General features: G+C 57.3%; 6 protein-coding genes and 1 non-coding gene across 7 annotated transcripts; 4 read left to right on the top strand and 3 right to left on the bottom strand.

Moving 5' to 3' along the window:
- Positions 1 to 1,474: 1,474 nt before the first annotated feature.
- B0H64DRAFT_330916 (uncharacterized protein) lies at positions 1,475 to 4,248 on the bottom strand (the record flags this gene model as incomplete). Its single annotated transcript, XM_062800968.1, has 2 exons — positions 1,475 to 1,741; positions 1,795 to 4,248. 2 exons carry the CDS (start codon positions 4,246 to 4,248, stop codon positions 1,475 to 1,477), a joined length of 2,721 nt encoding a protein of 906 aa, XP_062654897.1.
- Positions 4,249 to 6,206: 1,958 nt separating this feature from the next.
- On the bottom strand, positions 6,207 to 8,681 carry B0H64DRAFT_47627 (amidase signature domain-containing protein). The gene is made up of 3 exons (XM_062808143.1): positions 8,425 to 8,681; positions 8,273 to 8,350; positions 6,207 to 8,220 (listed from the first exon to the last, which is right to left on the bottom strand). Exons 1-3 carry the CDS (start codon positions 8,466 to 8,468, stop codon positions 6,543 to 6,545), a joined length of 1,800 nt encoding a protein of 599 aa, XP_062654896.1. The 5' UTR covers positions 8,469 to 8,681; the 3' UTR covers positions 6,207 to 6,542.
- Positions 8,682 to 9,453: 772 nt separating this feature from the next.
- Positions 9,454 to 11,360, top strand: B0H64DRAFT_427345 (uncharacterized protein). The gene is made up of 2 exons (XM_062805778.1): positions 9,454 to 9,688; positions 9,840 to 11,360. The coding sequence occupies exons 1-2, from the start codon at positions 9,620 to 9,622 to the stop codon at positions 10,986 to 10,988; spliced, it is 1,218 nt and encodes a 405-aa protein (XP_062654895.1). The 5' UTR covers positions 9,454 to 9,619; the 3' UTR covers positions 10,989 to 11,360.
- Positions 11,361 to 11,635: 275 nt separating this feature from the next.
- B0H64DRAFT_47597 (patched family-domain-containing protein) lies at positions 11,636 to 15,762 on the top strand. The gene has a single exon (XM_062808128.1). It carries the CDS (start codon positions 11,797 to 11,799, stop codon positions 15,631 to 15,633), a length of 3,837 nt encoding a protein of 1,278 aa, XP_062654894.1. The 5' UTR covers positions 11,636 to 11,796; the 3' UTR covers positions 15,634 to 15,762.
- Positions 15,763 to 17,289: 1,527 nt separating this feature from the next.
- B0H64DRAFT_47572 (uncharacterized protein) lies at positions 17,290 to 18,448 on the bottom strand. Its single transcript, XM_062808117.1, has one exon. It carries the CDS (start codon positions 18,158 to 18,160, stop codon positions 17,498 to 17,500), a length of 663 nt encoding a protein of 220 aa, XP_062654893.1. The 5' UTR covers positions 18,161 to 18,448; the 3' UTR covers positions 17,290 to 17,497.
- B0H64DRAFT_47584 (cytochrome P450-like protein) lies at positions 18,449 to 20,693 on the top strand. The gene is made up of 4 exons (XM_062808124.1): positions 18,449 to 19,042; positions 19,097 to 19,459; positions 19,526 to 20,341; positions 20,401 to 20,693. Exons 1-4 carry the CDS (start codon positions 18,737 to 18,739, stop codon positions 20,533 to 20,535), a joined length of 1,620 nt encoding a protein of 539 aa, XP_062654892.1. The 5' UTR covers positions 18,449 to 18,736; the 3' UTR covers positions 20,536 to 20,693.
- A 2,129-nt stretch (positions 20,694 to 22,822) lies between these two features.
- B0H64DRAFT_t164 lies at positions 22,823 to 22,904 on the top strand. Its single transcript has one exon. It is a non-coding gene; the product is annotated as a tRNA-Ser (tRNA).
- The last annotated feature ends 220 nt before the right edge of the window (positions 22,905 to 23,124 follow it).

Genomic DNA, 23,124 nt, shown 5'->3' with positions numbered 1-23,124 from the left:
AGCCCTTCTCCTTAAATTATAGCTTCCATGCCACTCCTTATTACCAGAGTCCCTACCCCTGATTTTGTCCACCAAGTTCTCCGGCTTGCACATCGAAACCCATTCTACTTTCTTCGAGGCTGCCTGCCTGTGGCGCCTGATCCCCAACGGCGTGCCCTTGGGACACGGAGGCATCCCAGGTTATCACAGGGATGCAAACCGGCCAATGTCATTCATGCACCTCAGGAGTTTTACGTAACAATTCCCAGTCTTTTTCGAGGCACGAGGCAAACGCTCACCACATCCTGAGTTCGAACTGCACGGCGGACGACTGTGGTGCCGCACTGCGGTGAAGTCCGGCAGAGAAGTAAACAAACCCCTAAACACCATGCAACATCACAACCACACAGCGCAGGGCCTTTACCAGGCACAGTGCAGCACCCAACAGCCCACAAGAGAGAAACATTGGAGAGGAAGCAAAAGTATACGGTATGGAATACCCGCTCATTTGTTTATCCATACATATATAATATGAGTACCTGCCTAACCTGGCTCAGACGGTAGCAGGCAGGCAGGCAGGCAAACACCGCAACCTTCACTCTGTCAACAACAGCAGTCTTTCACCCAAACAACTAAGCGAGAAGCCCACCCCGTCGCCAGCCACCCACCCATATCCATCCATTCATTCCTTGATATGGAAACCGGTCCATCCACCCATTTCAACCCACCCATGCCAGGCTATGCTTTGAACAATACAAATACAGAAACGCAAAAAACGCAGGAGGACGAGGTGTAAAAAAAACCATCAATAGAAAACCAACAACAAAGCCAAAAAACCAAAAACATAAGTATGCATCCGCGACTCCGCTTCCGTTCCCTTTCGAGAGATACCGACATGGGTCCACAAGATAGTTAATGGATGCATGCATGCTTCGCTGTGTTGCGCATATCCCGCGCCGCACCCGCGCCGCGCTTGCGCAGTGTTGTGCAGTGCTGTGCTAAACCTCCGTCGTGCTAGCGTGCTGTCCGTCCAACCCCTCCCTCCCTCCCTTTCTTGAACCCCGCAGCGGAGCGCCAGAAAAAGGAGGGAAGCCCCCCCCCTCCCGATCGGGATTCAAACGGGGCAAGATCTGCGCTGTACCACCACCACCGCGCAGTCAGCCCTGGGATGTCCGGAGAAAGATGAGAGCGAGAAATCGCAGGGTGAGGGGAGCGGTAGTTCGGGCAGCTGGGGTGGGAGCTGTGGCCGTCGCAGAGGCAGTGGTGACGACGGTGGCGAGGGGAGGGACGGCGGTTCCATGGCGCCGGCCCACACGCGCATGCGCTTGTACAACGACCGCTTGCGCTGTCGCGGCCCAGGCGTGTTGTGGTTTTCGTCTTTGTCCGCGGCGGGGGGATGGACGCCTTGCTGCTCGGGGCCTTCACTCGCCCGGCTGTTGTCGCCTACGCGGGAGGCGCTAGAGTTTATTCCGACGCGCGTGCGATCGGCGTGGTTCTACCACATATCGCCGTTCTCGTCGTTGTCGTCGCGCCGCTGGTTGTTGGTGTCCTGCGCATAGTAGTAGTTTTGTTGTCCACTGCCGCTGCCCTGGCGAGCATGGCCTTGACCGTGACCCTGTGCTTGTGATTGCTCATCGGCATAACCATCCCCGTTATCCTGGTGATGATGATCGCCATGATCGTAGTCGTACATCTGGCCGTCGTCTACATACTGAGCGGTGCCGTCTTGCTGCAGCGGAGCATCGCCGTACTGGTTGCCAGACTGGACGTGGGTTAGCTACCGGTAATCAAGGTCTCGTATGAGAGAGAACTTACTCGATGGTACTCAAAGTCAAAGTTCCCATCCTGGGCGGCTTGTTGGGCGGCCTGTTGCTCCATCTGCAGCTGTGCTTCCTCCGCTTCGCGCCGCTTCCGTTCTTCCTCTTGCCTCTTTTGTTGCGGTGAGACTGGAATTTGAAGTTGTGGGTGCATCGCCTGCACCTTGGCAAGGTACGAGTACATGAAGTTGCTAAGCAGTACCTGGCTGTGCAGCGGCCGGCGAGGGTTGGCGAGCTTGATGTGGGCCATCCGATAAATAGCTCTCTCCTCAATGATCGGGAATCGGGTCCAGGCGTAGTCGATATCGGCGCGGAGCGGCCGCGGCGGGGGGTCAGGGGTAAGTGGTCGATGCTCTTTCTTCTTGTGGTGCGAGTCTCTGTCGGCCTTCTTCTTCGAGCCTCCGAAAAGGCCACCGAAGAAGCCTTCCTTCTCCTTCTTCCCCTCACTTGACTTGCGGTTGGTCTCTTTCTTCCGTTCGTCTTGCGGCAAGCCCTCGATACTGTCCCGATCCAGCCGGAGGCTCTCGCGGCCCTTGGGGACATTGTCGATTGAGCTCTGGATAACATCCATCCGCGCATGATCGTGGCTCTTGTCGACAGCCTTGCCTTTCGCTTTCTTAGCTTGTTCTTCACGCTCCCTCTCACGCTCACGTTCCTTCTCCTTTTCTTTCTCCCGCTTTTTCTTCTCCTTATCGTCACTCTTGAACCACTTCCAGCTCGAACTCGACTTATGGGAGGCCACACTTTCGCTGTCATCCTTCTCTTTGCTCTTCCTGTCGAATTTCTTCTCGATGCTGTCAAAAGTGGGGATGAAGGTCAAGCTGCTGGTAGTGGAACCACCGCTCCCGGGAAGTGCGTGTGGCTGGTTGATGTCGCTGAGTGCGCTCGGGTTTGCCGACCCCTGCTCCTTGACGCTATTTGACCTTGCTGTAGGGACCGGTAGATTGGAACCCTTGTTCAAGGCAGGTCTTTTACTAGAGCGAGCTGGGGGGTCCATGGGGCTCTGCTCGGGAAGACTCTGCAGGGTCCCATTTTGAGAAGACGATCTCTCGGGAAGCGGCTGACTTAATTGTGGGCTCTCCTCGGCCGGGAGTGTCTCGATAATTTGAGGTACAAGGGAAGGGGCTGAGTGTGCTGCCGAGGTCGACGATGACCGGACGGGAAGCGCTTCGGTCTTTGGCGGAGAAGAAGGCGCTCCGGGCCTCGCGGTTTCCTCTTTGATCGGCTCCTCGGACGCCGTCGTCGGCGAAGACGTAGACGCAGGGGATTCCCTCGAGAAGTTCTGCTGCCTTCGCACCGTCCGAGTAGGGCGCGAATAGTTCTCGGTTATGGGCTCGGATTGGACCCTAGTAAGAGGTCTCCCAATGGATGGATCGAGCGATGGGTCAATTGCTGGGAGTGGAGGCAATTCCTCGCTGGTCTCCTTGTCGGAATGTTTCGCCGCAAGCCGCTTTGAGAAGGTCCCGCGCTCCCCGTAACGTTGGCTCCCGCCCTTCCGGTAAGTGGTCTTTGTCGACCGCCTGAGTCCCATGCCCGGGGCCATTGGAAGAATCGGGTTGTCGGTCCCACCATTCTCCTGCCTCGACTCCTGCGCCAATTTCTGCACCGCCTTGGTTGGGTCGTTGACCAGCTCGGAGAGGCTGAGCTCAGGGGTGTGTTCGTTCAGGGAGCGTTGTCGTGCCAGCATTTCCGCACCATCAAAACCTTCCCCGACCTCATTGCCGTTGTTAACCTGGCGAGAGAGCATTGACTTCTTCCGTCTCAAGCTGCCCGAGTTATTCCGCTGTAATCCCTCGACAGAAAGAAGCGAGTCCCCGGACCTCCGCTTTATTGTCTGCACCCGCTTCTCGAGGAAGTTCTTAAAGGCGGTCGGCTCGAGCTCGGGGTGTACCCTGGCCGGAACCCAGAGCAATCGGGATGGATCGGCCTCGTCATCATCGCCCGACGGTGCTATAGAGGGCATCTCCATCAGTGACACGCCAGAGAACTGCAGTAGATCAGGATCCGTGGTGTTTCCGACATCCATCGACATCCGCCGTAGCGCCTGCAGGTTACTAAGCTCTTGGGCGATGTCATCGGGGTTGTCGATGCCTGCGAGCGGGAATTGGGAGGCCGCCTCGGCGTCCTGGACGTCTCGCAAGGACGGGTTCGGTGATAATGGGGGCAACGGAGATTTGGAACGGCCGCTCGATCCGCTCGGCTCGGTAGCTAACCTCGCGGGGAACGTCTGAGCCTTCTTGAGGCTAGGAGGGCCATTGATACCGTTCGGTTCGGGCGATAAATGCGTCGGAGATTTCGTCTGGTCGGATATGGTGCGAACCAGCCGCAGCCGGTCGCCGGCCGGGTCGCCCGGTTTCTGAGTCTTGTCCAAGTTCTCGCCCCCATACTTGGCTGCTATAAAACTCAGCGGCCGGTTGTCCTCGGCACCCGAGTCTTCGTCGTCGCCGTACATTGTGCCTATCGCTTCGGTGACGTGGTGGCTGGGGTCGGATATCGACAGTTGGCTGGCGTGACCGCGTCGGCTCGCAAAGCTGCCACCCACATCTCGGAGTCGAGTCGAGGTCTGCGGAAGAGAAGACAGTTAGTCGACTGTCGCACACAACACTCCCTGGTCCACAAGGACCCATATTTTTAATCCATGCAAAACGAGCCGCCGTTCCGGAGACACGGGCCTCCGCGTTGAGGCGGGCGGATGCGCAACTGCGACCGAACGCCGAACGCATCATCCCGGTAGCGAGAACTGGATACCATGGGGGTCTTGACATACCATCATCGAGACTTGGGTGTTGGGGCCTCGGGGAGGCGAGAGCCCGACGATGAGCGCCCTGTCGTCGTACTTCGTGGTGGGGGATCAAAAGCGGGCAATGTTGTGTGGTGTGTTTACCATCGGCGGGAAGGAGGGACACTGTATGAGAACCGGGGCGAGTGTTTTTAGTCCCGTTGTCGGCGAATGAGAGAGCTGCGCCTTCGGAGAGAGTGACTTGGGGCCTCGGCGGGCAAGGGGAGCAGTGTTTTGTCGTCGGGTGTCGAGCGTGCGAGAGCGGAAGCTATACCGGGGCGGCTCGTGCAATTACTCTGCTAACTGGCCATGAAGGAGGGGGCCGGGTGAGGACCGGGACACGGGTGCGTTTTCGGTGCTGTGAGGTGTCTTAGTTGGTGTTGGGATTGTCGCGATAGCTCCTCACGGTCGTCGAGGTAGGTAATATTGTGCCGTCGGTATTGCTGCTGTGCTCCGGGGTGCGGCGGCGGAAGAGAGACGTGCTGCAAAGGCGTAGGTTGAGTTCTCGGGCACGGAGAACCGACACAGGCACAGGCACAGATTGCCAGGATGGCGTCTTCTCCTGTGAGGAAACGGCAAAATCAGTCCCGCTGGGGGGCTGCCCTGTCGGAGTTCGGGCGGTCGAGATCAGGCGCAACCCCCAGGCCCCTTGCAGTGGTGCTTTAGCGAAGCCACCACAGCGGCCTCCATCACGTGTGCAGGGGTCCCATGGGTGTTGAATTTGGCGGCTAAGATCCACCTTGACCCCTCGCACAACTCGCACCTGCCAGTTACCAACTCCTTTTCATGTCAGATGCAAATCGGGCAGGGGAGATGCACCAACAAGCAGAAAGGATTTGACCGCCTAGATGAGAACAAGGGCGTGCTGTATTTTGTTCACTCAAATGCGCAGATTCGCCCAGTCCCGCTCACATTTGCCTCACTTACCAGGAGGAGTCTCAAGGCTCCAGTGTGTTTGTTTGATCCTTGCCTCCACAACGGCGACCAGATCAAGCAGCACCACCTCCTGCCGGATTGAGTTACCGGCTTAGAAACCTGGAATCGAAGTCCCGCATTCTGTCAAGCCGTGTTTGCTGATCTCCAAGATCACCAAGCTTGTTTCTTTCGAGCCCGCAAACCAGGCTGCAAGGCTTGGTACAGGAAGTCGAGTCCGGCCACGCCGGATCAGGTAATCCACAACGCTCTGCATTGGTCATTCATACCTGGGACGAAGTACTTCACATTGCTTCGTTAAGACCGCGAGCTGTTTCAATGCCCGGCGCTTCGGCCCCACCTCGCAGCTATTCTCAGGGGTAATTGCCACACAGTCTCTTCCATCTCAAGCTCACCTAAGGATAGCTTCACACAGCGCCCCAGTTCTTCAATTTAGTTGCAGGACTCTTGCGGCTGTCCCAAGCCAGAATTGGTTGCAACATAGGCGCTGGCCTGTTCCCTCTGCATGATTCATCCATCTCGGCAACCAATAAAAGCGGAGCGCAACCAACCAGTCCATTTTGCTGCGCCGGCTATGGTTGCAATGGCGGGCATGGCACGCCCGGGTTGCTTGTGGTGCGTGTTGTTGTTTGGGTGGGCGCAGGTACCGCGCAGAAAATGGGCGGGGTGACGAGTTCGAGTACCTGTCAAACAAACTAAACACTCACGTGGCTGGCATTGTCAATCTTTTCTGAGGAGGTAGATTTGTTTGTCGTCGTTGTTGTTGTTTATTTAGGGGGGTACCGTCAAAGCGGCGTTCCGGGCCCATCTGATTCAAGAGACGAAATTGGCGAATGCCTCGCAAGGGCTCCTCCGTCATTCCCAAACAAGAGATGGGGCCATGAGTCTCTGTATTACGGGTCTCTGTATCATGAATCTCTGTATCATGGATTTCTATATGTACAACAAGGTCGCCGACACAACCATAAATAGACCCCCACCCTTCTAAGTCCCCCCTTTCTATACAATGCAAAAAAGGCACCCTCCCGTCTAGTCTACCCCCTCCGCTTACTCTCCTCAACAACATCCACCCACGCGGCCGGCCTCCTCCGCCTCTCAGCCCCGACCTCCTCCAACACCATCCCAAACCGCAACAGCTGCTCCTCAGAGCACCACTCCCCCGTAGCCATCAACCCAACCGGCACATCCGCAGTGCCCCCGCGACCAGGCACAAACCCAGCGGGCACGCTCAAACTCGGCAAGCCACAAAAGTTAGCCAGCCACACATACTCCATGCTCCGCATGGTGCGGTCGCCGTCGTTGAGGCCCCAGCGCATCTCGGCGGCGTCGTCGACGATCGGCAGGCCCTCGCACGCCGTCGTGGGCGTGACGATCACCATGCCCGGGTGCTTGCGCCACAGCCACGCCAGGTGCTGCATCAGCAGGCGGCGCAGCTTCTGCGCGAGCATGTAGTCGGTCGCGGGCGTCGCGCGCCCGAGCGCGAGCAGGATGCGGTTGGCCGCCGTGAGGCCCCGAGGGTCCGGGAGGAGTGTGGCGGCGTCGGTGAGCACGGTGAGTGCGTGCGCGAGCTGGCCTTCGCGGAGGAAGGGGATGGTGATGTCGACGGTGGTGTAGCCGTGCGACGCGACCAGCTTGCGGATTAGGCTGTTGCAGAGCGCTTGGATGGCGGGGGTGGAGCGGGCGATCCAGGCTTGGGGGATCCCGAGGACTTTGGCGTCGCTGGGGCGTGGGAGGCCGAGGGATATGGGCGTGGGGAGTGGGGGGAAGGGTGAGGAGGGGTGAGGGGTGGAGATGACGGAGAAGACGGCCGCGAGGGAGGCGACGTCAGAGGCCAGGGGGCCGAGGCAGGCGCAGGTTATGCAGAGGTTGGGACCGGGGCGGAAAGATAGGCGGCCGTGGGTTGGCTTGAGACCGAAGACGCCGCAGAGGCTGGCCGGGATGCGGATGCTGCCTCCGCCGTCGCTACCCAGTCCGATGGGGATCAGGCCCGCGCCGACGGCGTAGGCGGTGCCCGAAGAGGAACCGCCCGTGTAATAGTTGCGGTTGTGCGGATTGCGTGGCGTGCCGTGGATCGGGTTGTTACCGGTGGTGTCGAGGCCGAACTCGTGCATGGAGAGTTTGCCGAGGTTAATGGCACCGGCGGCTTCGAGTCTTTGGACGCACCACGAGGTCCCGTGGCCCTGCTCGGGGGAGTAATAGGTGTTGCGCGAGCCGAGAGAAGTGCGGTACCCGTCTACATCGTACTCGTCCTTTACTGCCGTGGGTACGCCGTCCAGTGGTCCAAGCGAGCGGCCCTCTTTGTACCGCTGGGTCGATTCTTTCGCTGCCGCCAGGACCTTGTCGACTCGCGTCTCGAAGAATGCTTTTGAGTGCTCAGTTGGATCGGGAACGTCCCGCCGGATTAGAGGCAACAGGACCTCGGCAACGTCAGTTGGCGTTAGGGTGCCCGAGAGATACAATTTGCGGTAGTCGGCCGCCGAGTAGTATTTGGCCTTGGGATAGGCAGCCAATGGGGCCTGGATTTCCTCCTCTTCTGCTCCAGTCGTCCTCGAGTTCCCGTCGACCTCACTGGTCCCTCCCAGAACCGGGACGGGCACGACCTGCGGTTCAAACCACGGCTCATACTCCTGGATGAAGGGGATGAGTTCCCTCAATGAGTCGAATCCGGTATTGCGCCAAATAATTTCCCGGATGAAGCGAAACCATTCCATGCTGAGAACCCGTTAGCACATGTATCTTCTTTGGCCAGACCGGGCTTACCTACAAGTACATTGCCGCGACGAGGACAAGCCCTCTTAGGGGGGGATTGCTTTTACTTTCATTTTTGTAAGGAACCTCTGGGCTGCGAGGAGGTTAGTGATCTTGCCATCAACCAATGTAGGGGGGTTGTGTAGGTAGGGAGATGTCTGGACGCACCCTCTCAAGGGCTCGGGCCCGTTGATAAATTTTTGGGGCTCCATGCCCACCGCTTGTCTTTCTGGCAGGCGGACGTGGGCTTATTTCTGGTACCTAACTGGCAAAGGCTGAGATGAGGCGTTGGCAAACACTTATATTTACACACTGGTCGAACATGTTCGGGAAGATCTACGGGGAAGGTCCGGTGGAAGTGAGGAAACCTCCTGATTTCGCGTGGATCGGCAGGCCGCGGCGCCCGGAAGGTGCCGGAGAAGAAGTGGGAAGGAACATCGTTTGAGGAAAGCGACTCCCAAGCGACGTCTGAACCAGGCTAGGGTTGGCGCAACCCCTGTCAACGACTTCCTTGGTTGCGTGGCCTTCGATCTTCCATGCCCATTGCCTGGGACTCTCAGCGTATGAGAGTGTCTTAATTGGGTTGCTGTGTTCGATCTCTTGCGACGTTCCTGATTTGCAACAGATGCCGAGGCAGCATGGGGTGGGATGAATTGATGGTGCGTGTCGGCTGTTTCCGAGCCACATGTTGGGCTGACCAGGGGACTGAGCTTTGCCGGCCAATTCAACGGCGGCCTGTCACATTGCAGCTTTGGCGAGGCCCATTATCGGGTTTGATACCTATTTTCTGGGAGGTTTTCAGGTTGTCTGTGCATCCCTCAACACCAAAAGACTTTTTCTGCGTGGTCCCCAGGTATCGAGGTCGTTCAGGCAGCGAGCGGGGCACTCAGGACAACCTAGAATCGCCCCTCGTTCAAACCGCTGCTTGATGTGGAGGGCGAAGTTGACACAGTATATGCAGACAGAGAACTTGATGCGGCTGGCGGCGGATTGCAAGGCACCGACGGCAACTCACTCAAATGCCTGACCATTGAAGAGGCGAATTGGGTGTTTGCATACCGAATGCGTGCAAGTGACGAGTCACCCAACGTTCACCTGCGAGTCACATTGAGTTTGGTGGGTTGGCCCAAGCGCCCAAGCGCCCAAGCGCCCAGGCTCCCAATGAACGGCCCAACGCGACGAGTCAAACCCCTCGCTCCCCACTCCTGAGAGTTGATGAAAACCATCGTTCACCGCACCTCATCACCATGTTGCTGCAGTTCCACGGTCTCTTGAACGACGCATTCGTGTACAAGCCTAATAGCCATTCAGGCGGTGCATCATATTTGTATTACGAGAGATTTAACATCAAGACTGGCCGGGGATGAATGGATCTCGCCCACCCGACGGTGCAAACGGAGACGTGGCAGAACAGAATCGGAAGAAGCTTCTCGTGTGTTTGAGTCCCACCCTTTTTTTTGCAATAGGCTGGGGGAGGGTGACCTTCATAGCTCCTGCCGCTGAAAACGTGGCCCGGTGCTCACAAAGGGCCCCTGCCACAGCACCCACAGCACAACGCAGCCTTGGCTAACCATCACTCGCAGTTGGAATTTGGTTCAGTTTTGGACGAGTCTCTCATTCTCCTGATTGCCAACGATAGAGATATCGCGGGAGGCTATGAGGATATTAGGGACGTTCTGAACCTGCTGGCCGAAACAGCACGGGCCGAAGCAGCCACTGGTTTCGACCCCTCAGGCCTGAGCACCACATCGGAGACGGAGGAATTGCTCCTTGACGAGGCAGCAACCAGCACCAATGGGGCCGACTCGTCCGCCTGTACGACTACCATCTCGGAGTTTTCGGACCGCTCTGAGAACCAAAGACTCACTGAGCAGACAAACCTGAGCGAGGAGCAGAAGATCCAAGAACTCAAGCTCGTTTTCGGAGACGGCTGGGGCGACCACACGATCCGCTTCATCCTCAAGCAGAACGAAGGGGATCTCGAACGCGCCTTCGACGGCCTACTTGATCGCCAGTTCTTCAAGGATGAGGGCTCCCTTCCTAAGGGCGTTGATGGCTTCTTCGTCTCGGACGAGGACTGGCAGTCCCCCAAAGGCAGACGGGGCCGTGCGCGGAAGGGAAACGCGCACGGCAAGAAGCAGGTCGTCGCGATCAACTACAACGCGGTATCCTCCGCCGTCAACGATGCGGAGCTTGAGGGCGCAAAGGACTTTGCCACGGCGGTGAACCCCCGAATGGCAGGCGCAGGACGGCGCCTCCCACCGCAGACGACCACGGTCCTTCCGCCATCGCTAGTGAGGACTGATTTCGGCGCCACCGACCTCCGTGCCGCCGCCGCCCTTCGCAGGATGGGCCCTCTCGGCCGCCAAGGGGCCGTGGTCTATACCGACCGCGCCAGGGAGGGAAGGGCCGCCTTCACAGCCCACGCCTCGCGCGAAGCCGAAGCCCACGTTGCCCAGCAGAGCACCACCACCATGATTGACCTTCACGGCGTCTTCGTTATGGACGGAGTGCGGATCGCCAAGCAGCGGGTGTGGAACTGGTGGAACAACCTCGGCGAGGACCGCAAGGCGCTGGCGAAGCGGAACGGCTTCACTGTCGTTACTGGCGTGGGGAAGCACAGCGTTGGGGGGGTCTCGCGGTTGCGTCAGGCGGTTGGGGCGTACCTCAAGAATGACGGCTGGAAAATGGAAACGCTCACCGGCAGTTTCTATGTCACCGGAAGAACTTGAGGGTTTGCGGGTGGTCCATGGATGGTCCATGCCCATGTCTCTCTGGGGTGGTCTAGAGGTGTTTGGTGTACTGGATGAGCGGCTAGCATTGTTTAAAATGGGTTGGCTTGATGGTGACTTGGAGTAGGAAGCACGGATATTCGGCGGGTTATGACGGATACACTGGAAGATACCCCATTTGTTTGGACCAGATTTACCTGACAACCTTTGGGAGCAAGGTGGACGGCGTGAACAACAAACGGGATCAGTCGTCACTAGAGCATAGACTCGAGATTAGCGGGATAGATGTACTGCATGAGAATATTTTGTCGAGTCTTGTCCCCGGAGACAGACAATAGATAATTTTGGATCAAATAAACATTTTGGAATCTCGTATTTGTCCAGTCGTGGTGTTGTCATGTCCAAGGAGCCAAAAGGAGCCAAGCAATGGAGGCCTTGATGCAGCAGCATTCCCCGTTCGAGGTCCTGGCAGGGAATCCTGGTGCAACCCCAACCCGAAGCGACGAAACGTTCAGGAACACACGACCACCCCAGAAAGACCCACCAATCAACGTCGATCCGTGCGTCTCGCCCGCATGACGCATGACGGCATGCTCCTCGCTCCCAGCTCGCAAGGCAGGCGGTCGGCTGGCTGGTTCCTGGGTCGCCGCCTTCGGGGGAAGCTCCTTCCACAGCCATCTCCCAACAAACATCATCCACACCGCAACCTCAGCATTTTCCCATCTACCACGGACGCTGAAAACATTATTATTCAATCAGCTATTTGGACCACCGTCCTGTCGTGCCGCCGAGCGGCTTCTTAACGACCATGACGAAACTCCCGAGATTGGTCGCATCGGGCGGACTCCTGCTGACGACATTGGGGTCCGCCGTCGCCGACACCATCTACACGCCGAAACATGAAGCCGGTCGCTGTGCGATTCGGGGCCATTGCGGCTCAAAGAACTTCTTCAGTGGCCAGCTACCTTGCGTCGATAATGGACTCGCCGAGGAGCCCGACGCCAAGTTGCGCGAGCAATTGACCGAGCTCTGTGGCCCGAAATGGGCTCAGGGCCCTGTTTGCTGCAACGCCGAGCAGGTCGACACACTCAAGTCCAACCTTCAAACAGCAAATCAGATCATCTCGACATGCCCCGCGTGCAAGGACAACTTCTACAACATGTTCTGCACCTTCACCTGCTCGCCCGACCAGTCGCTCTTCATCAACGTGACACAGACAATGGAGAAGGGCGGAAAAACGCTGGTGAGGGAGCTCGATCAGCTCATCTCGGAAGAGTATGGGACAGGATTCTACGACAGCTGCAAGGACGTCAAATTTGGGCCGACAAATTCGAAGGCCATGGCCTTGATCGGTGGTGGCGCCAAGAACTACACACAACTGCTCAAGTTCCTCGGCCAGGAACGGTTTGGGGGCTCGCCGTTCCAAATGAACTTCCCGAGGAGCTACCCACAGAAAGATATGGACCCGCTCCCAATGAAGCCCAAGAAGTGCAACGACGAGGACCCCAACTTCCGCTGCGCCTGCATCGATTGCCCCGCCGTCTGCCCCGAGCTCCCGGCCGTTAAAGAGGCGGGGTCGTGCCACGTTGGGGCATTGCCATGCCTGTCGTTTGCGTCCATCCTCACATACAGCGTGTTTCTGTTCCTGTGCGCCGCCGCCGTGATCGGTCATCTGGCTTGGAACAGGCATACAAGGCGGAGGAGTGAGCGGCTCAGACTCCTCACGGATGCAGCGCCGAGTGACGACGAGGACGAGGGCGGAATCACCGAAAACGGCGCCATGTTCGACCGGCCGCAGAAGACCTACATCGTCAACACATGGTGTGACGCCGCCTTCGCCCGGCTGGGGCATATGGCTGCGAGGTTCCCTGCCCTGACCATTGTGGGCAGCACCCTTGTGGTGCTCTTACTCAGCGCTGGCTGGTTCCATTTCGAGATTGAGCAGGACCCGGCCCGCCTATGGGTGAGCCCGACTTCAGAGGCAGCTCAGGAAAAGGCCTTCTACGACGACAATTTTGGCCCGTTCTATCGAACTGAGAAGATCTTCCTCGTGAACGACCTTAACACTTCGGCTCCTGCGCCGGTGTTGGACCGTGACACTCTCCTGTGGTGGATCGACGTCGAGGCGAGTGTCCGGAGTCTCAGGGGAAGTAAGTTTGAGAGCACTCTTCAGGACCTTTGCCTCAAGCCCACCGGCGATGCTTGCGTTGTTCAGTCAGTCGCGGCATACTTCCACAACGATCCCCAGGAGGTGGATAGTGGCGACTGGAAGGCCAAGCTGAGAGAGTGTGCCGACTCACCGGTCAACTGCCGTCCTGAGTACGGTCAACCTCTGGAGCCGAACATGATTCTCGGAGGTTACGCCAAGTCTGGTGACCCCGCCGATGCCACGGCCATGACAGTGACCTGGGTCCTGAACAACTATCCCGAGGGGTCTCCCGAGGCGGACCGCGCAATGGATTGGGAGGAGGCTATGAAGAATCGGCTGCTGGCACTCCAAAACGAAGCTAGTGAGCGGAACCTCAGGCTCTCCTTCTCGACCGAAATCAGTCTGGAGGAAGAGCTGAACAAGTCGACCAACACCGACGCCAAGATCATCGTCATTAGCTATATCATCATGTTCCTGTACGCATCGATTGCTCTCGGGTCCACAACGCTGTCGTTCCGAGACCTCATCCGCAACCCCGCTATCTCGTTCGTTGAATCCAAGTTCACCCTCGGCGTGGTGGGGATCGTCATAGTGCTCATGTCCATCACGGCGTCTATTGGGCTGTTTTCTTGGGTAGGCCTCAGGGCGACCCTTATTATCGTCGACGTTATCCCCTTCATTGTGTTGGCCGTCGGCGTGGACAACATTTTCTTGATCGTTCACGAGTTCGAGCGGGTGAACATCAGTCATCCCGATGATGCGGTCGAGGTCAGGATCTCCCGCGCGCTTGGTCGCATGGGACCCTCGATTTTGTTCTCTGCCATCACCGAGACCATCTGCTTTGCACTGGGCGCGTTTGTCGGAATGCCGGCGGTGCGCAACTTTGCCATCTACGCGGCTGGCGCCGTGTTCATCAACGCGATCCTCCAGGTCACCATGTTCGTCTCGGTTCTCACGCTTAACCAGATCAGAGTCGAGGACTTCCGGGCGGACTGCTTCCCGTGTGTGCAGGTTAAGTCGGCGAGGATTCACCTGAACGCTAACGGCGGGAACAACGGGGCTCGGTACTACGAAGCACCATCGGAGAGTTTGCTCCAGCAGTTCATCCGCAAGACGTACGCCCCGAGGCTACTAGGGAAAAAGACCAAGGCGGTTGTTATTACCATCTTCCTTGGTATCTTTGCTGCCGCAGTCGCGTTACTCCCCGAGGTCCAACTTGGACTAGACCAGCGGGTCGCGATCCCCGACGACTCTTACCTAATCCCGTACTTCAACGATCTCTACGATTACTTCGACGCTGGGCCGCCTGTCTACTTTGTCACGCGCGGGTTCAACGGCACCGAGAGGGAACAGCAGCAAAAGATCTGCTCTCGCTTCACCACCTGCCAACAACTCTCTCTCACCAACATCCTCGAGCAAGAGCGGAAGCGGGAGGAGGTGTCATACATCGCGTCCCCGACGGCCGGCTGGATGGACGACTTCTTTCAGTGGCTCAATCCCGACAACGAAAAGTGCTGCGTGGACGGCCACACGCCCTGTTTCTCGCGGCGCGATCCCACTTGGAACATTACCATGGCTGGCATGCCCGAAGGCGACGAGTTTGTCCACTACCTCGAGAGGTTCCTCACCGCGCCAACCAATGAAGACTGCCCCCTGGCCGGGCAGGCCTCGTATGGCTCGGCGGTCGTCGTTGACGAAGATCACACCACCATCCGTGCCAGCCACTTCCGCGCCATGCATTCCCCACTCCGCAGCCAAGACGACTTCATTAAGGCGTACGCCTCGGCCCGCCGTATCGCGCACGACGTCAGCACCAGCACGGGCCTCTCCGTCTTCCCTTACTCCGTCTTTTATATCTTCTTCGACCAGTACGCGACCATCGTCCAGCTGACGGCCGCCCTGCTCGGCTCAGCCGTCGGCATCGTTTTCCTGGTATCCTCGCTTCTTCTAGGGTCAGTCCTTACGGCCGCGGTGGTAACCGTCACGGTGAGCATGGCGCTGGTCGACATCGTCGGCGCCATGGCGCTCATGGGCGTCAGCCTGAACGCGGTGTCGCTGGTCAACTTGATCATATGCGTCGGCATCGCCGTTGAGTTCTGCGCACACATCGCGCGGGCCTTCATGTTCCCCAGCCGCACCTTCATGGAGCGCGCCCGCAACCGCTTCCGCGGCCGCGACGCTCGCGCCTGGACCGCGCTCGCCAACGTCGGCGGCAGCGTCTTCTCGGGCATCACCATCACGAAAGTGCTTGGCGTCGCCGTGCTCGCCTTCACCAGGAGCAAGATCTTTGAGATCTACTACTTCCGCGTGTGGGTCGCGCTGGTCGCGTTCGCCGCCACACACGCCCTCGTCTTCCTGCCCGTCGCTCTGTCGCTGTTCGGCGGCGAGGGCTATGTCGACCCCGAGAGCGACGGCGGCTTAGAGGAGGACCTCGCCAGCCGCCGGTATCGCGAGCTTGCGCCCGGGGAGGTGTCGGATTCCGAGGATGAGAACTAGGGGCAGTCTGCGTCCACGTCTAGGGCTCAGCCTGGGGCTGGGATTGGAGCTGGGGTTGGGAATGCGTCTGCGGGCGCGAGTTCGGGTGCGGATGGAGGGAGGAGTGGTGGATTCCGGAAGAATGCCCGGCGCCCTGCGTCCATCTCGGGAGGCATGCCGGGGCCGGGGCCGTGCGAAGGATCGCCATACAATGCTCCTTCAGAGGCACCACCGGCCAACTCCCCAAAAAGCCCAGCATTGTCCCCGAGGCCGACGCGGCGGAGGGCCATAACGGTGACGAATACCGGCGCATTTCCGCCTTTGGACCGGAAGGCGGTTTTCTCCGATAAGGACCTCGTTGCTTCGTCAGGCCCGGACGGCGTGGGAGCGTTGCCCGTGTCCCCGACCCAATATGATGCCGATGTCGACTCGCCACTGTCGCCCACCTTTCCTTTCCATTCTTTGTCCTCGGGTCGTCCCATACCCGGGCCTGCACCGGCACCCCGACCCCGACGTCGGCCCCAGCCTCGGCCTGCCACCAACCAGGAGGGGAGCGCCCATAACGGGGCCTCCTCGACTCCAGCTCTCTTGATGTTTGCCCCTGAATCCGTGCCGTCGATAGCCGAGGCCGGAATCACCGCATCAGAAAACGACGTTGTCACCCATCCCCCGGTCGACGGGGAAGCTCGAACGCTGGTTCCTCAGGGGGCAATTGTGCCCAAGGGGAAGAAGATTGCTGCCGACCCGTGATGGAAGGGGGTGTTTCTTTGGTTTGAATGGATTGAGGGATGGGGGGTAGTAGGTAATCAACAGCATTCGGATACACGGAGTAGGCGTTCATTTTTATTTTCCTTCTCCCTTTCACTAAGGCGCTTTGGGATCGTCATCTTCTCTCAATTCTAGGTACCGAGTGAGGACGTGATGGGCCTTGGAGTAGGATAGACGGACATTGTCAGAGTCGTTTACATGAACTCATACAGCGTTGTTGATAACTAGGTACTGTAATAACCAGTGATAAAAACTACAGTGCAGTAGCTATTTGACCAGATAATTTGTCGTGTCCCCACGCTTTTTTGACCTTCAATGTCCAAGGTTTCCCTACGCCCGGTGGGGGATCTCAGGTGCCCAGGAAAGAAAGAGGTGAGCTGAGGGGCGAACAGGGCTCGGGTGGTTGAGCTTACATAAGCCGTGCTGGTCTTTCCTCTTGCAGCGCCCAAATCATCTGCCGAAAGGCCCCAAGACGCGAAACCTCAGCGCTGCAGCAAGGCTAGCGCCACGACTCGACACTGCCTTCGGCATATGTTTCGACCACTCTCGGAGCCCTGCTTCGTCTACGCGGTCCGATGAAGCGAGGCAGGGCGGTGCAGAGCCAGAGAGTGTGCTCGATCGTTTCCGGCAGAGCCGCTGTCTGCATCTGTTCTGACCCCAGTCCCCCCAAACGCGAAGGCGCGAGGATGTTGACCCAACCATATTTCCGGATTCGTTAGCGATCGTTATCTTCGTCGGATTATCTCCAGTGTTGCCTGTTGGTGGTTTCCATGAGTTTCAATGGAACTCGCATTGCATCATCTGGCCACCAACGCTGTCGATCCCGACGATTGGCGCGCTTGTCATTGACTGTCTTGATGCGGCTGTCGAGGCCGGAGATGGATGGATGGGCCAAATCTTGATCTCGCAGCATCCCGCACTTCGGCATGTCGTTTTCTGGAGGTTGAGATCTGAGATGGCTACGGTACCTTCGGTATGCGCAACGAGCAGGCAGACGCGGGCGCAGATGAAGGTGCAGTGCAGACGGGATAACTCAAATGCGCCCGCTGCTACTCTGCGTTAACCTTATCGTCCCATGATGCTCTCCTCGGCACCACCTTTTTTTGTTCTATCTTGCTCACTTTCTGGAAACACCCGCAAACCACCGCGCGACCACAACATCGCCATGCCGCGATGCCCATCCGACGGGATCCACCAGCTGACAGGGTCCCATGCGCTGGGTGCAACCGCAAGCACCGCCAAGAAGACGGGAAGTCCATGTGGGGACGGGGAAGTTTGGGGCTTCTTTGTCTTTGCCAAGGGCTTGGGGGGCACTGGGGGGTGCTCGTGGCCAGTCCCAGCCAGCCCGGCGGGATTCCAGGTCTGGATGGGAATTGGGCTGAGCGATTGGACCTGACATCTGCCGACGGGATATTGGGGGAGGGAAGGAAGGGAAAAAGAACTGGGGCTTTCTGGGCCTGCCGTTGCCCCTCCCCCTCACGAGGAAGACTGGAATGACCTGCGCTCCACGGCCCCGCTGAAGGTGGACACCCAACATTCCATGTGAACCCCGGACGCCGGCAATACAGTTCCAACGTCGCTTGTTACGGTTGTGTGTCTGTGTATGTGTCCAGCCCACCACCCGGGAACGGGATGAACGGGGGGACGGGGGTGGGAGAAACGGGGAACGGGGCTTGTAAGACGCGACAGATGACATGGGTTGCGAGCACTCACACTCACACTCACACTCACACACCCTACCAACTCTCTGCCGAAAGGGGTCCACGGGGTCTACCGGCATCGTTCGGTTGCTTGCCTCGAAGAGGTAGTTTGTTACGTGCTGGCTACCCTCTTCCTCACTTTCCGAAACCTACACCGGGTCCAGTGCCATGATTCCCTCTTCCTCTTTCCCGGGAACAGAACACCCCGGGCGGGCGTGTCTCGGGATGTGGCTTCAGGAATCCCGCGCCTTGCAATCCGGGAACCCAACTGTCGGCTGAGACTGGCTCGGTCCCGGGTTGCGCGAGCTGATTCTGCAATATCTTCCCGCGCCCCATGGGATGCCGGGATCGCTTGTGCAGGACCGCCGGCCAGGGACTGGTCCCCTTCCCAACCTTGACCGTCGGCGTAGATTGCTCCCCGATTTGTCCTGCCTGACAAGCGGCTGTTCGACGGCCTACCCCGACCTGATCCCGTACAGCTCGGCATTGGCGGGTACCCACCCCTGACGGACGCCTCGTTTAAAGATAAAGAGGGACGCATACAGCCCCCGTCATACTACGACCGGTACGCACCAATCCCTTTCAACACCCTCCTGACCACGGAGTTGGCCTGGCCTTTTCAACAAGGAAAGCCCTGCCGATCAATATCGAGCATAATGATAACAGACCAAATAGCCCAGGTCCTGAGCCAACACTGGCTGCCTATAACCCTCGCTGTCGTCGTCGCATGGCTGGCGAGAAATAGGTACCACAATGGACTCAGCAAGTATCCCGGTCCGTTCCTGGCCTCCTTGACAGATTGGTGGAGGTTCTTTGATGTCTACGGGCGACGGCCCGAGAGGTCACATATCGCCCTCCACAGGAAATACGGCCCTGTCGTCCGGCTCGGGCCGAACACGCTGTCGTTCTCCGACCCGGACTCGTTGAAGACTATCTATGGACTCAACAAGGGATTCATCAAGGTGTGTTTAAGTGATATCGTGTTCATAAGCTAGCAGAAATGCTGACCCGCCTAGTCGGACTTTTACGTCGTCCAGCAGTCCGTGGTCAAGGGCCACAGCCTGCCGTCACTCTTCAGCACCACCGACAATGACTTTCACATGCAGTTCCGCCGCTGTGTCAACTCGGCCTTTGCCATGTCCGCCCTGGTGCAGTACGAGCCGTTTGTGGACAACACGACCAAGCTGTTTCTGAAGCAGACCGAGCGTCTGTACATCGACAAACCGGGGACCTGTGACTTCACCCAGTGGCTGCAGTTTTACGCTTTCGACGTCATCGGCGAAATCACCTACAGCAAGCGCCACGGCTTCATCGAGAAGAACGAGGACGTCGACGGGATCGTAGCCTATCTAACCAAGCTCTTCCTCTACGTAGCACCCGTGCGTCCCCCTCCAAGAACCCCCTTCTCACAACCCCCAAAATACCTACTAACCCACCCCCCACAGATCGGCCAAATCCCCTTCCTCGACCGCATCTTCCTCAAAAACCCGCTCTACCTCAAGCTCTCCGAATGGGGCATCCTCGACGCCACCTTCCCCGTCGCCAAGTTCGCGCGCGCCCGCATGGCCGAGCGCCTCCCCGAGCTCACCACCGCCGGCGAACCCGTCCTGCCCACCTCCGAAAAACCCACTGTCAAATCCCCCGACCTGCTCTCCAAATTCCTCGCCGCCCGCGAAGCCCGCCCCGATTTCATGACCGACACCCTCGTCCAAACCATGGCCGTATCCATGGCCTTCGCCGGCTCCGAGACCACCGCCATCTCGCTGTCCGCCGTCTTCTACTTCCTGCTCAAGACCCCTTCCGCGCTGGCCCGCTTGCGCCGCGAGATCGACGCCGCCGCCCGCGAGGGGCGCTTCTCTGACTATGAGACGGGGCTGGTTACCTGGCACGAGAGCCAGGCGCTGCCGTATCTGGACATGTGCGTCAAGGAGGCCTTTCGGCTGCACCCGGCCCCCGGTTTGCCCATGGAGCGGATCGTGCCGGCGGGGGGGTTGGAGATTGCGGGGAGGAGGGTGGAAGGCGGGACGGTGGTGGGGTGTTCGGCGTGGGTGCTGCATCGGGATGAGGGGGTGTTTGGGGAGGATGTGGAGGTTTATCGGCCCGAGCGGTGGGAGGTGAAGGGGGAGGGGGATGAGGCGAGGGTGAAGGTGATGAATGGGACCATGCTGCAGTTTGGGATGGGCAGTCGCACGTGCATTGGGAAGAATATTAGTCTGTTGGAGATTTATAAGCTGGTGCCCAGTATGTTGCGGCGGTTTGACGTATGTTTTCCTCTTTTCTCCTTTTTCTTTCCTGGAATTCCGCTAACCGAAGATTCCAGATCCGCTTCGACGACCCGGACTCGGAATGGGAGACGGTCAATGCCTGGTTCGTCAAGCAGAACAACTTTGTCACGCGCTTCGGGTTGCGGGATATTGTGATGCCTGAGAATGGGGGCATGGCTGCGGAGAACTAAGGACAGTTGGTTTTATTGCATTGGGCAGGTTGTATTGCTCATTTAGCTCTGGCTTAGATGGTTGTCGGTGTCATTCACCTAATGATGCGAATCAAAACTCGAACATGACCAAATACTGCTTTCTGGATTACTACTGGATGCGCACAATTACGTCGAGGTTCTTTTTGTTTTGTATCTATCCCTGTCCGCTGGATGTCAATTATAAGTTATAACCAATCCATGGGCTTCTTCAAGCCAGGGTTCACGACATCTTTCCAACCCGGAAACCGATTACCAGATGACGAGCTTGTACTTCCACTCCTCTCGGGGTACGAGGCATATAGCTCAATGAGATGATTACGGCATAGTAATTGTCACCTGTTTGACACCTAACCTCAACGAAGCAAACCACCTTCCTCGAGCGGCCTTGAGCTCGGTTACCCGTGGCCGAGTGGTTCCCGGTCAATATCACCTACCCAAGCACTTCTCGAGAGCGCCGAAACTTCGGTGGGAAACCTTCGGCTACAAAAGACCGAACGATATAGGAATGTGGGGAGGATAGTGAAGAGACGGCTGTTCAGTAAGGACAGGACCCTATTAACTAGGTGCCTATAAAGAGTTCGGTGGGGGGAGCGGCAAAGAACATGTGGTGGAACATATGGAATTTCTATATGTCTAGGTACCTAAACCGTGCAATGTATCTAGGACCTTTCTCAACGTGTCCTAATAATACGCTAAGTCGGCCTTTCGCGAATGGCTATGTTGTAGCCATCGCTTAGAGATTTATACCCCAACGGTCACCCCAACCTCCCGCCCCCGAGGGAGTATATAAAGACCCTACTTTATACTCATCCCAATATCAAAGTTTTCCATCCCTACCAATCAGGCAAAACAGAATATCACCAAACCGGAGCAGCTTACGACACCTACCCGCTTCAAAAATGGGCTTCCTCTCGCTTCTCTGCTGCCTCCCCTCTTTGCCTCGTCCGGAGAAGCGAGACGGAAAGAGAACCTCTCACCACTCAAGCAAGGGGAAGAGGGTTTCTCACCCAAGCATGGAAGAGAAGGCTACGAAAAGCAGGGGAGAGGAGGCTATGCACTCAAGAAAGCGGAAGTCTCGCCCAAGCAAAGGGAGGGAGACTGTGGGGGACCTTTGTTTACTCGGGTCCCTTTTCCTAGGCTCATTCGATTGACAAGGATAGACCGGCAGAGAATAAAGAGAGGGTAATAAAGACCAACATGCCCTCAGTCACGTACTTTGTATTCCTCCTCACACACCTATCCTAAAATAGAACAAAAGTCGTCTTATCATGTGCTGGAACTTAGCAGAACAATGAGGGTTAACAATCTCAACCGCCAGGTTACCAAATATAACCCATGCCAAACAGCGCCTCACCTATTATAAAAGCCCTCAGTGATATCACTCGAACCAGGAGAAGCAACTCCCTAACCAACCGGCAGTACCCACTGCAATATACCAAGAAACAACCAACAAAAGCCAAAAGGCCAACCAAACCCTTAATATACAAGATGGGTTCCGCTCTTTGTGGCATGTCGCCCGCCGAGGAGAGGAGCAGCGCTCGCCAGCTCGGCAACAACAACGGGTTCACGGACTTGGACGACAGACAGAACCGCAATTCTGCTCCCCAGCGGCGCGAGAATCGCGATAATTCGCAAAGGTACGCGGACTTGGACGACAGAACTGAGAGGAGGGACCGGCGAAGATAGATGCTTCTTCTTGGTTTTGGAATGTTCTCCCAGTCAGCTACGCCTAGGCATGAGAAGATAAAGTTTGCTGGCACTAGTTGGCGAAACGAGCTTCCTGCTAGGCGGCCGTGACTTCTGAGGGTTCTGGGGGATAATTAGAGGAAGGGTCGAAAGAAAAGGTGGATAAAGAATAAATATTTTATCTGCAGATTAACATTCTTATTGTGGTAACTAAACATATGATATTTGGACTTGAAGCTTTATGTAATTTTATCGTTTAGGGTGTGTGTCAGGCCGCGACTAGAAAGTCTACCACAAGACTCGAATTCTCGAGGTCTTGATCTGGGACTATCAGGTACATGTTTGGAGAGCCAGCGCCAGTGCCGATGAAGCCACTGCCCCCTTTGCGGTGGTCCTCGTTGGAATTTGAGGGCGTATACCATCCTTATAATGGGCGTCAACGATTAGCAGAAAGAGGGCTCGTTGCTGTAAGTGAATACTCGCCTTGCACCGCGAAGCTCCGCTTCATTGCGACATCGATAGGGTGCCAAGCCTCAGTTGGCCCATGATAAGGTCCAGTTATTCCCAGAAGAAACACCAAGGCACGATGGCTGAGTGGTCTAAAGCGTGAGACTCGAAATCTCATCTCTTCGGAGGCGTCGGTTCAAATCCGGCTCGTGTCGACTTTTGCTTTTCTGGCAACCAAGCGAAGGTTGAGCAACATATTCTTTTTCCATCTTTTTGATGCAGAGCCAACTTGCCCTCGTTTTCACCAAGGCAGCAAGTACCTCGGCAATGTGAAGACCAGTGTGATACATGTGTTACGCAAGTCATCGAACAAAAGATTTTGAGCTTCCAGTTCTTTTTCTTGCTCAAGCCAGACGTGTGCAGCCAGAAGATGGT

Source organism: Chaetomium fimeti (assembly GCF_033439085.1).
Source record: "Chaetomium fimeti strain CBS 168.71 chromosome Unknown B0H64scaffold_10, whole genome shotgun sequence".
NCBI lineage: Eukaryota > Fungi > Ascomycota > Sordariomycetes > Sordariales > Chaetomiaceae > Chaetomium > Chaetomium fimeti.
Note: the sequence above shows the minus strand (reverse complement) of the source record. Positions and strands in the feature narration are given on the sequence as shown.